At 45.4% G+C, this 12407-nt stretch overlaps 2 protein-coding genes, 1 long non-coding RNA gene and 2 other non-coding genes across 6 annotated transcripts in view; 2 read left to right on the plus strand and 3 right to left on the minus strand.

Annotated features, from left to right (window-relative positions):
- The first annotated feature begins 4461 nt into the window (after positions 1-4461).
- Positions 4462-5801, plus strand: LOC116551900. The gene is made up of 2 exons (XR_004269103.1): positions 4462-4541; positions 5616-5801. It is a non-coding gene; the product is annotated as an uncharacterized LOC116551900 (long non-coding RNA).
- Positions 4971-8587, minus strand: EEF1B2 (eukaryotic translation elongation factor 1 beta 2). Its single transcript, XM_032278512.1, has 6 exons — positions 8114-8587; positions 7500-7622; positions 6748-6874; positions 5786-5852; positions 5283-5408; positions 4971-5170 (listed from the first exon to the last, which is right to left on the minus strand). Exons 1-6 carry the CDS (start codon positions 8191-8193, stop codon positions 5016-5018), a joined length of 678 nt encoding a protein of 225 aa, XP_032134403.1. The 5' UTR covers positions 8194-8587; the 3' UTR covers positions 4971-5015.
- Positions 5535-5668, minus strand: LOC116552053. The gene has a single exon (XR_004269178.1). It is a non-coding gene; the product is annotated as a small nucleolar RNA SNORA41 (small nucleolar RNA).
- On the minus strand, positions 5938-6016 carry LOC116552051. The gene has a single exon (XR_004269176.1). It is a non-coding gene; the product is annotated as a small nucleolar RNA SNORD51 (small nucleolar RNA).
- Positions 8588-8667: 80 nt separating the features above from the next.
- The window catches only part of NDUFS1 (NADH:ubiquinone oxidoreductase core subunit S1), a 35211-nt gene continuing 31471 nt past the window's right edge, over positions 8668-12407 (plus strand). Inside the window, exon 1 of one of the 2 annotated variants that reach the window (XM_032278510.1) lies at positions 8668-8829. The gene's annotated coding sequence lies outside the window, so the exon portion shown is untranslated. The remainder of the gene's footprint in view (positions 8830-12407) is intronic. The other variant, XM_032278509.1, reaches the window with a different exon arrangement.

The following is a 12407-nucleotide window of genomic DNA, read 5'->3' on the forward strand; positions in this document are numbered from 1 at the left end:
TGGTGAAACCCTGTCTCTACTAAAAATACAAAAAAAAATTAGCTGGGCATGGTGGCGTGTGCCTGTAATCCCAGCTAATTTTTTTTTGTATTTTTAGTAGAGACAGGGTTTCACCATGTTGACCAGGATGGTCTCGATCTCTTGACCTCGTGATCCACCCGCCTCTGCCTCCCAAAGTGCTGGGATTACAGGCTTGAGCCACCGCGCCCGGCCGTGTCCTCACATTTTAAATCGAATCATGCCTTCCAAACAGTCCCCCAAAGTCTCAACTCATTTCAGCATTAACTCAAAAGTACACAGTCCAGGCCAAGTACAGTGGCTCACGCCTGTAATCCCAGCACTTTGGGAGGCCAAGGCAGGTGGATCACCTGAGATCGGGAGCTCAAGGCCAGCCTGACCAACATGGGGAAACCCTGACTCTACTAAAAATACAAAAATTTGAAGTCAGGTAGTATGATCCCTCCTGGCTGCCTTGGCAAGCTGGCATTATCTGAATATTTTCCAGGCACATGGTGTAAGCTGTTAATGGATCTACCATTCTGGGGTCTAGAGGATGCAGTAAGCAGTGCCCCAGTAGAAACTCTGTGTGGGGGCTCCCACCCCACATTTCCCTTCTGCACTGCCCTGGCACAGGTTCTCCATGAGGACCCTGGCCCTCCACCTGGGCATCCAGGTTTTTCCATACATCTGAAATCTAGGCAGAGGTTCCCAAACTTTAATTCTTGATGTCTGTGCACTTGCAGGCTCAACACCATGTGGAAGCTGCCAAGGCTTCAGGCTTGAACCCTCTGAAGCCATGGCCTGAGCTCTACTTTGTCCCCTTTCAGCCATGGCTGGAGTGGCTGGTACACAGGCACCAAGTCCCTACGCTGCACACAGCATGGAGACCCTGGGCCCAGCCCAGAAAACCACTTTTTCCACCTAGGCCTCTGGGCCTGTGATGGGAAGGGCTGCTGCAAAGGTGTCTGACACAACCTGGAGATATTTTCTCCATTGTCTTGGTGATTAACATTCAATTCCTCATTACTTATGCAAATTTCTGCAACCAGCTTGGATTTCTCCTCAGAAAATGAGATTTTTCTTTTCTATCACCCTGTCAGGCTGCAAATTTTCCAAACTTTTATGCTCTGCTTCCCTTATAAAACTGCCTTTAACAGCACCCAAGTCACCCCTTGAATGCTTTGCTGCTTAGAAATTTCTTCTGCCATGATATGGTTTGGCTGTGTACCCACTCAAATCTCATCTTGAATTTCCACATGGGAGGGACAGGGTAGGAGGTAACTGAATCATGGGAGCAGGTCTTTCTTGTGCTGTTCTTGTGATAGCCAGTCATGGTAGGGTATCTCCTGGAATATTGATTTAGGGTACCTGGTGGAATAAATTTCTAAGCAGCAAAGCATTCAAGAGGTGACTTGGGTGCTGTTAAAGGCATTCAGTTTTATAAGGGAAGCAGAGCATGAAAGTTTGGAAAATTTGCAACCTGACAATGTGATAAAAAAGAAAATTCCATTTTCTGAGGAGAAATTCAAGCCAGCTGCAGAAATTTGCATAAGTAATGGGGAGCTGAATGTTAGTCACCAAGACAAGGGGAAAGTGTCTCCAAGGCACATCAGAGGTCTTCATAGCAGCACCTTCCATCACAAGCCTGAGGCCTAGACTTGCACAAGAAATAACAGGAATCTACCAGTAGAAAGTAGCAAACAGTGTAGGCACTTCTCAGCAGAAACAGCAGTTAATTTTTCAAATTCTGTTTGAGGAAAGATCCAAAGGGTAATATAAAACTCCAAGCTTGGATATGGGCTTGGGGACTCCAAGCCTCCTCCCTGGAGGTTGGAATCAGGTTGGTGAGGGAGGAAAAGGGATCATCAGAGAGCTAATGACCAAGAACAGGATGGCTGACTGTGCATAGAACAGAGGGCCTGAAGGTGAGGCATATTTTCTACTGGGGTATAGAACTGATGGACAGAGTTGCCTCCCTCTCAATGAAAGGAAGTACTTTGAAACAGAAGGTGAGTCCCAGGGCCACAGAGGCAGGATCGCTGGATTTGAGTTATGACCTAAACACATTCTAGTCCTGTGACCTTGGCTAAATTAATTCCAAGTTCCAGACCTCTGTTTTCCTGATCTGGAAAATGAGGATAGGTTGCTATAAAAATTAAATGAGTAATGCAGGTAGAGCATTTAAAACAGTGTTTCAGCTCTATAAATATTTGATATATATACTAGCTGGGTTTGTTGTTGTTTTTGGTTTTGTTTTGTTTTTTTGAGAGGGAGTTTCACTCTTGACGCCCAGGCTGGAGTGCAGTGGTGCAATCCCAGCTCACTGCAACCTCTACCTCCTGGGTTCAAGCAATTCTCCTGCCTCAGCCTCCAGAGTAGCTGGGATTATAGGTGCCTGCCACCACACCTGGCTAATTTTTGTATTTTTCATAGAGACAAGGTTTCACCATGTTGGCCAGGCTGGTCTTGAACTCGACCTCGTGATGCACCCACCTTGGCCTCCCAAAGTACTGAGATTACAGGCGTGAGCCACCACACCCAGCCTAAACAAATTATTGTTAGTTTTTTCGTCATTGACTCCTGCTGATACTTAACATTTTGGTCAAGCTATTTGGAACTCAACTCCTTTACTATGTGAATAATTGCGGATTTTTATTACCATTCATTAAGTTTATTTGTGGTTTTGGGGTGTTTGGTTTTTTTTTTTTTTTTTTTTTCCAGCATTTTCATAATTCTCAGGCTCTTTGCTTTTCCAGAAAATGAAGTGCTGCCCTCTGCTGGCTCTCATGATGACAACCTGAAAATGTCTCTCATGACTTGCAGGCTGCGTTAGACTATAAACATTGCTTAGAGATATTAATCCAAGCATATATCTGTTAAAGAAATCCTCTCTATAATATAATTTCCCACAGTCAAGGCAGACACAACATAAAATCAGACTGAGAGGAAAACATCTGCTGATACTTAACATTTTGGTCAAGCTATTTGGAACTCAATCCCTTTACTATGTGAATAATTGCGAATTTTTACCATTAAGTTTATTTATGGTTTGGGGTGTGTGTGTGTGTGTGTGTGTGTATTTTCAGAATTCCCAGGCTCTGGTTTTCCAGAAGATGAAGTGCTGCCCTCTGCTGGCGTTCATGATAACGACAACCTGAAAATGTCTCCCATGACTTTTTTTTTTTTTGAGACGAAGTTTAGTTCTTGATGCCCAGGCTGGAGTGCAATGGCACCATCTTAGCTCACTGCAACCTCCACCTCCCAGGTTCAAGCGATTCTCCTGCCTCAGCCTCCCAAGTAGCTGTGATTATAGGCATGTGCCACCACACCCGGCTAATTTTGTATTTTTAGTAGAAAGGGTTTCACTGTGTTGGTCAGGCTGGTCTCGAACTCGCAATCTCGGGTGGTCTGCAAGCCTCAGCCTCCCAAAGCGCTGGGATTACAGGTGTGAGCCACTGCACCTGGCCTCCCATGACTTTTAGGCTGTGTTGGTTGGACTATAAACATTGCTTAGAGATATTATTCAATGCATGTATCTGTTAAATCCTCTTTATAATAAAGTTTCCCACAGTCAAGGCAGTTATAACATAATATCAGATTGAGAGGAAACAGCATTGTCTAGTTCTTTTTTTTAGACTGAGTCTCGCCCTGTCACCCAGGCTGGAGTACAGTGGCTGCAATCTTGGCTCACTGCAACCTCTACTTCCTGGGTTCAAGCAATTCTCCAGCCTCAGCCTCCAGAGTAGCTGGGATTACAGGTGCCCACCACCACACCCAGCTAATTTTTTTATTTTTAGTAGAGACGGGGTTTTGCAATGTTGGCCAGGCTGATCTCTCAACTCCTGACCTTGTGATCCGCCCACCTCGGCCTCCCAAACTGCTGGGATTACAGGTGTGAGCCACCACACTGGGCCAGCACTGTCTAGATCTATTTAAAAATTGACCTAAAAATTTTTGATCATTTGAGATCAGCAATTCCCAAGCACTAGTTTTATAAAACTACTGTAAAAAAAAGCCCTATCAAACATTAGCCAGACTCCAAATTCACTGTCAAAATGAAGCTGTTTCCAATGCTTATCACTTTACTCAACATACTACCCTCATCCCAGTATTTACCTGCAGCATGAGGACCAATCAGATTTCCAAATCCAAGTAAAATACTCCACTCCCACAATCAAGCAGCTATGAATTATCACAGGAAAGTCAAGTTTATCTGGGAAGCTTGGGAACCAGCTACCTACATAATCCCCTCCCAGGACACAGTGCTACTCCAAATCACATTCCCAACACTTCAAAGATGGTTTCTTTACAACATGAGTCATTATCTTAAATTTGTAAACTTTAAGTAGTTGTTTAATTCATGCCGAATTCTGAGAAGCCCTCCCTCCTCTGGGTTAGGTGTCTTCTAGCAGTGTCACACATCTCACATCTTCAAGTGAGATTTGCAATTATTGCTTTCCAGCCAACAACTGATCCCAATGCGAAGATGCTGGGTTACAATAAATCACGTCATCAGGCATTGCTAAGGACATCACAAGTGGGTAAAGTTGCACTACAATTTTTTTTTTTGAGACAGGCCCTTGCTCTGGCACCCAGGCTGGAGTAGTGGCACAACCTCACCTCACTGCAGCTTCAACCTCCTGGGCTCCAGCAATCCTCCTACCTCAAGCTCCCAAATAGCTGGGAATACAGTGGTGGGTGCACCACCATGCTCAGCTATGTTTTCTATTTTTTGTAGGGTCGGAGTCTCTCCATATTGCCCAGGCTGGTATCGACCCACCTACTTCAGCCTCCCAAAGTGCTGGGATTACAGGCATAAACCCTGCGCCCAGCCTGCACTACCATTTTTTAACAACAATGCTGAACCAAATTTTTATTATTTAGGAATCATGTTTTCATTTAATTCCTTCCCTCAAAATGAAAGGAATATACACACCACCCCTCTATGTAACATACTCAAAAGCCACAGGTAATCTTTCAAGCTTTTATTTAAATGCCATGATCCAGGATGGATTTTAGATCTTGTTGAAAGCAGCCACGTCCATGGACTGGACATAGTCCTCAAAAGCAGTGATCTGTTCCTCCAGCATATCTGTTCCAACTTTATCATCTTCAACTACACATTGTATTTGAAGTTTCTTAATTCCATATCCCACTGGAACTAGTTTAGCTAAAAAGAGCATTAAAAAAAATCTTAGTTAGAAAAGTCCTGTAGAGAAAGAATTGAAGCTGTATGAAAATTCCAGATGTCAGTTAAAAAAAAAAGCAATGCCTAAACTCACATGAGCCCCAGACTAAGCCGTCTGCTTGAATGCTTCTGACACACTCCTCTAATTTTGCCATATCTGTCTCATCATCCCAAGGTTTCACATCCAGTAAGATGGAAGACTTGGCAACAAGTGCAGGTTCTAAAAAACATAAACAGCATTATTCAAATAACGAATTACATTTTTTTCACCCTACTCTAAGACACAAACAAATCATCTCAATTTGTTTTGAGTGACTATCTCCTTTGTCAAAACTACCGATACATCTTGTGTCTGTCACACATATGCCCACTTTCTGTTTTGTTAAGAAAGAGGTGTTTAATTGTGTTAACAGTTTCTTTCCCACAGAGGAATGCCACAACTGCTACCGTAAGAACAGCTGCAGACCAGTAGCTGTGGAAGAACCCCTACAGGTTTTAAAATATTAACCTATTCAAGGAATGTGAAGGAAATTACTTCAAGGACAACTATGAAAAACATTACTTACATTATTATGAAGTTAAAAACAAATGACCTACTTTTGGCTTTCTTTGATTCATATTGTGCAAGACGTTCTTCCCTTAGCCTCTTCGCTTCTTCACTTTCCTGTAAAGAAAAAAAAATTAATCCAATTTTTCAGAAAGCCAGTTGTTCCTCTGCTTAAAGCTAGTGGGGTCATCACAAAAATGACTGGCCTTATCAGAAAAAAACAAATACATCACGAACTCAGCCGAAAGATGGTGATTTGATTTTATTCATCATGCAACCAGTCAGAATTGAGAAAGGCATATAAATCAAAACCAGGATTCAAATCCAGGCAATTTGGTTTATCCACAATGATAAATTGCCGATCAGCGCGTGTGTGTGCGTGTGTGTGTGCGTGTGCATGTGCGTGTGTGTTTGAGATGGAGTCTTGCTCTGTTGCCCAGGCTGGAGCGTGATCATAGCTCCTTGCAACCTCTGCCTTCCGGGTTCAAGTAATTTTCTGCCTCAGATGGGATTACAGGCGCCTGCCACCACACCTGGCTAATTTTTTTTGTATTTTTAGTAGAGATAAGGTTTCACCAACTTGGCCAGGCTGTTCTTGAACTCCTGACCTCATGACCCACCCACCTCAGACTCCCAAATTGCTGGGATTACAGGCGTGAGCTACTGCGCCCAGCCGATGTATTTTTTTTTTTTTTTTTTGGGACGGAGTTTCGCTCTTGTTACCCAGGCTGGAGTGCAATGGCGCGATCCCGGCTCACCGCAACCTCCGCCTCCTGGGTTCAGGCAATTCTCCTGCCTCAGCCTCCTGAGTCGCTGGGATTACAGGCACGCGCCACCATGCCCAGCTAATTTTTTGTAGTTTTAGTAGAGACGGGGTTTCACCGTGTTGACCAGGATGGTCTCGATCTCTTGACCTCGTGATCCACCCGCCTCAGCCTTCCAAAGTGCTGGGATTACAGGCTTGAGCCACCGCGCCCAGCCATCGATGTATTCTTTATAGAAGATGCCATACCTCCTCATCATCAGATCCGAAGAGATCAATGTCATCATCATCTTTACTATCTGTAGCTCCACTTCCTGTAGTGTCTTCCACATCCACAGGACCATACTTGCCCAAAGCTTTCTTCACTCCTGGCAGGCTTGAAAAACATTTAAATTCAACCGCTATTGAGCTAGTATAACATCCTTTTCCAGACAATACAAAATAACTGTTTCAATCACTATCACTAGATCCCTTTTGCAATAATTTACCCTTTCACATACTCCCCGGTAAACACTGTCCTATGTTCAACTGGTCACCCGACAAACATTAGTCCCATGTGAGACAGTATTTTCAGTACTTACTATGATTTACTTTCAGTATGCACATTTCTGTTTGAAATTTCATTAAGTATGCTCAGTTCCATTCTTAGTGAAATGGAGTCCACTTCCCCAAACTTCCACCCTTGTTGGCAGTTTCAGAAGAAAAGCCAAGGACTGAATGAATGAGCCACCCTCTCACCCCAGAGGTGGGCCCCCCAGGTCAGGGTCGAGGCACATTGCCAGGGCAGTGTGGGGAAAAGTTGAACTGCTGTTGTCCATGTTCTACCTGTTCTGTGAAAAAATGGAGGACTTCAGTCTCTTGGCCTTCCAAGGTTACTGAAAAGTTTAGCTTACAATATCCCAACAAAGCTAAAGTAGCCTGGGTCCAGTTTTGTCATGTGAACATCCTGATTAACTTCGAGAGCAGTCTTATTGCTCAGCTAGACACAAAGATGATTTTACCTGGCCTTTTCCTTTTCATAAGACTTGATGTGATTATACCAACGTAGGGCATGACACAAGTCGGCAGGCGGTGGGCTGGACACTGCTTCAAATACTGCCACATCTGCTTGTGATGGCACATACCTGCCAATGACACAGAAACGTTCATACACACCTTTGAAAGACAAACGCCAGCGAAAATAATGCTGTTTGCATCACATTAATTAGTGGGCACTAGCCCCGGCAGGGGTGCTTTAATGCTTTTTTTTTCTTAGCTACTTAAAATCAAACCATGCTTGGGTCGCCACGTTATCCTGAGAAATGTCTTGCCACTTAGTAGACCTCAACGATTGCAATCTCTAGCATTGCTCTATCTACAGCCCACCATTTTATTAACTGGGCAGCGACGCGGCGACACCCGGCTGAATTAACTGTAAATAAAGCACATTTCAACCTTTTACAGCTAATGAACCGCTCCCCGGAGCCCGGGCTCGCACCACACGCGGGCCTTGGGAGATGGCAACCGAAGGCGCTAACCCCTCAACCTCCCTCCCTCCCGGGGCAGCCGACGCTGCGCCACGTGGCCCCGGCCCCTGCAAGCCTCCCCACCATCCCGTCTCGGCCCGTCCGCTCACCCCTCGATGTAGCTCTTGTCCGCCAGGTAGTCGTTGAGCACCTGGAGGCCGGCGGGGCTTTTCAGGTCTCCGAAACCCATGACGTCTGCTGTATCCGAGAGCTGGGGAGCAGCAGAAAGAGAGCGTACGCTAACGGCGCCCCACGCTCAAAGAAAAAAAAGGGCCCGGAAAAGCCGGAAAATTCCTTATATAGAGACGGAGGCGTTTCCCTCCACCGCGCCCGACCAAAGGTTAAAGGTCAAAGTACGTTAACATTCTCACTTCTCCACGTACGAATTGGGGGCCCTGAATTAAGGGGCCCACAAATTGTCCCTGGACCCTTCGTTGCGTTTGGAAATAAATTAATAAAACGGGCATGTCTTAAATTCGTACCTCCACGGCTCCGTAAGATAACGGGAACCGCCCCTTGAAGCGCCGGAGATGACCAAAGACGCTCGGCCTCGGGGCTACAGGCCACTTCCGGCGGAACTGCGGGGCCAAGTTGCGCTTTCCGCCTCCCCGCTGGGCCGACCTCCGCTCCACCCTCTGGTCGGCTGACGGAAATCGCCGACAGACTTGTCGAATGCGAGGCTTCTAGTCCCTCCGGGCTTTCCGTTCTCCAGGCCAGGCTGACAGAGTTAGCTGGGGCCGCCATATTAAGTAAGCGACCCGGTCTCCTAAGGGTCGTTGTGGTCCGGACAGTTTAGCAGAGCAGCCTCCGCGGCTCCGGGGAGAAGGTGAGGTCTTGCATGGATGGGAAGGGTGAGATGCGTCGGCCAGCGATTTATTTCTTGACGGGACTGTTTCCTTTGGCCCACGCGACTTATTCTTCTCTTGTCCTTGACTGGGCGCCGCCTCCCGCTCCGCCACCTCAGAAGCCCTTGAGAAGCGGCAGGTGGGGGCTTTTAGCCACTGAGTCTGGTATGATGAAGCAGAAAGGAAGAGGAGGATCAGGGGACCCTTGGGAACTCTGGCCCGAACGCACGCTTGCAGGCGACCTTTCCTCTGCAGGGAAAATTCAGGACATTCCCCTCTCAGGAGGAGGACGTTTTGTTCCCAAGGAGAGAACTAGTGTCCGATGGCTTAGGCCCTAAGACCGATCCTGTCCCCCCAGATTTCCACACACCTGGTACAGTGTCTGTTTAGTCGCTGTTGTTTTCGTTCACGCCTCTGTTGACTTCGTTTTGTCCATTGACCGCGTTGGACAGCATTTTATTCCTTTCACTGACAGGGAAATTGAGAAAAAGGACTTTTGAAAAGTTAGCCCAGGGTTGCATTGCGAATAACAAAACGTTTACACGTTCTTGGGATCTAATGCTTATACTGTAAGATCTTGAATCAGGCACAACTCTGTTCACACACGAATTGACAGCATAGAAGTGTAACGGTAACTTTTGATAAGTAAACAGTTACTTTTGTTTTGCGGAATACTCTTGTTTTCACCGAGTTAAGGTGCCAGAGCACCTGCACTTTTTAAATCCGGGAAAGTGCTCTGTACAAGTTACGACCAGAAATTAGTTATTGAACGTTTACGAGCCAAAAATGAGTTCGTAAAGAAGAATAAAATAGGTGATATGACTGGGGAATCGTCAGGAAATGTTAGATAGGCTGGTCAATGAAAATCTCCTTGAGAAAAGGTTTTTAAGCCAAGATGTGAAGGATGAGGAGTGGCCCGAAAGATCAGAGGGGAGAGCATTTCAGTCTGAGGTTACAGCCGGTGGCAAGAGGGAGGGGCTGTGTGGGAACAGTGTGGAAGTCTGGTGACCTGTTAAGAAGCTATTGAAATACTCCAGGCAAGGAGTGATGGTGGATTGGGATAGGGTAGTACCTTGGATGGATGCAGGATCCATGTTGGAGAATGTGGAATAGTATGGTCCCTATACGGAAAGGTATCCAATCTAGTATTAGAAATGATTGGTCATTAGCATTTTTCCATCTAAAGTGACAATTATTTCTGTTGCTACATGGTATGTCAGTGTTCAAAACACATATGGAAGTGTTGCAAATCTGTGTTTCTTACTTTGGCCTATGCCTTGATGCTCCTGTCAATAGCCTAGTTCTAGTTGATTTCCTATCTAAAGTGAGTACTATTGTTATATCGTATTTTAAATAGTATTAACGATTTAAAATTGAATGAAATACTGATTGTTGATTGCAAATCTGTCAATGCTCTAATGCAGTAAGTTTAGGTTTACATTTACGAATGCTATTGGTTTTTAATAGGACAGATGTTACTCATTTCTAGAACTTGGTGATACCGTGTTAGGTCTTCAAGAAGGGAAATATGCAAACTCTTTGTCCTCAAGGAGCTTACAGTCTGATAGGTACTAAAATTGATTACTAACCTATAGTTTAGTAAGTGGAATAATAAAAATAAATACACAGTATGCACTGGTACTAAAGAAAAAGCACGAAGAGCACTTTAATTGTCGGTGGCCCGTGGTGGTTCACACCTGTAATCCCAGCACTTTGGGAGGCCAAGGTGGGTGGATCACCCTGGTCAAAAGTTCAAGACCAGCCTGGCCAACTTGGCCAACCTTGTCTCAACTAAAAATACAAAAATTAGCCGGGCATGGTGGCAGGTGCCTGTAATCCCAGCTGCTTGGGAGGCTGAGGCAGGAGAATTGATTGAACCTGGGAGGGACAGGTTGCAGTGAGCCGAGATCATGCCATTGCACTCCAACCTGGGCGACAGAACGAGACTCTGTCTCAAAGAAAAAAAAAAGCTACACACACAGAAACTTATTGTCAGTGGCCACCGGTGCTGCCTAATTTGAATTCAGCTTTAACTGGCATTTATTGAGCTCCTACTAATAGCTCATAGTCTAGGTAGTACTGTTTTCCTCCTGCTCTGTAAGTAAAGAATCAGTAACTGATTTACCAAAAATTACTCACTAGCAGGAAATAGAGTTTATGTTTGCAAATTCAGTATCACATATTCTTTTTTTTTTTTTTTTTTTTGGAGACGGAGTTTCGCTCTTGTTACCCAGGCTGGAGTGCAATGGCGCGATCTCGGCTCACCGCAACCTCCGCCTCCTGGGTTCAGGCAATTCTCCTGCCTCAGCCTCCTGAGTAGCTGGGATTACAGGCACGTGCCACCATGCCCAGCTAATTTTTTGTATTTTTTTTTTTTTTTTAGTAGAGACGGGGTTTCACCATGTTGGCTAGGATGGTCTCGATCTCTTGACCTGGTGATCCACCCACCTCGGCCTCCCAAAGTGCTGGGATTACAGGCTTGAGCCACCGCGCCCGGCCAGTATCACATATTCTTAATGAAATGATGAATTAATGACATTTCCTGTTGTACATCATCTGTGATAAGTGTGCAGAATTTTGTGCTTAAAACCAATGTATGTGCACTGTTATCCAATAATACTGTTGCAAGTATTGAAACTTTACTGTTGAAATTTTTTAAAATACATTCTTTTTTTTTTTTGAGACGGAGTTTTGCTGTTGTTGCCCAGGCTGGAGTGCAATGGCACGATCTCGGCTCACCGCAACCTCCGCCTCCTGGGTTCAAGCAATTCTCCGGCCTCAGCCTCCCGAGTAGCTGGGACTACAGGCATCCACCATCATGCCCAGCTAATTTTTGTATTTTTTTTTTTAGTAGAGACGAGGTTTCACCTTGTTGACCAGGATGGTCTCGATCTCTTGACCTCGTGATCCACCCGCCTCGGCCTCCCAAAGTGCTGGGATTACAGGCTTGAGCCACCGCGCCCGGCTAAAATACATTCTAATCACATAATTTGCTGCTTCTTTTTTTGCTTGTTTGTTTGTTGTTTTTTGAGACAGGATCTTATTCTGTCTCCCAGGCTGGAATGCAGTGGCATGATTAAAGCTCATTGTAACCTTGAACACCTGGGGTCAAGCCATCCTCCCAGGTCAGCCTCCTGAGGAGTTGGGAATACAGGTGCATGCCACCACACCCAGCTAATTTTTTATTTTTTTGGTAGAGATGGGATCCTGCTGTGTTGCCCAGGCTGATCTCGAACTCCTCGAGGTGGCCTCCCAAAGTGTTGAGACTACAGGCATGAGCCACCTCATCTGGTCAATTTGCATTTTTAATACCTTTAGAAGTTCCAAATGATTTTAGATGCTTAACCTATATGATCAAGTGAATAGGCAAAAAGGTCAGTGCTTAGCCTATGTGATCAAATAGGAATAAAACCCAACAAGTTTAGAGGTTTTGGTACCTTGGCTGGGCACGGTGGCTCATGCCTGTAATCCTAGCACTTTGGGAGGCCGCGGCGGGTGGGTCACCTGAGGTCCAGAGTCTGAGACCAGCCTGGCCAACATGGTGAAACCCCGTCCTACT

This window comes from Sapajus apella, unplaced genomic scaffold (assembly GCF_009761245.1).
Source record: "Sapajus apella isolate SASKATOON/1434 unplaced genomic scaffold, GSC_monkey_1.0 scaffold10, whole genome shotgun sequence".
NCBI classification, from domain to species: domain Eukaryota; kingdom Metazoa; phylum Chordata; class Mammalia; order Primates; family Cebidae; genus Sapajus; species Sapajus apella.

Bases quoted from the DNA above. Each gene is read 5' to 3' on its own strand.
- EEF1B2 (XM_032278512.1), bottom strand. From the start codon at position 8,193: ATGGGTTTCGGAGACCTGAAAAGCCCCGCCGGCCTCCAGGTGCTCAAC. The intron at 6,875-7,499 runs GTAAAATCATCT...ATGTTTTTCAAG, and splicing joins TATGAAAAGGAAAAGGCCAG to CCTGCCAGGAGTGAAGAAAG. The intron at 5,171-5,282 runs GTGAGTTTAGGC...TGCTCTTTTTAG, and splicing joins CGGCTTAGTCTGGGGCTCAT to CTAAACTAGTTCCAGTGGGA.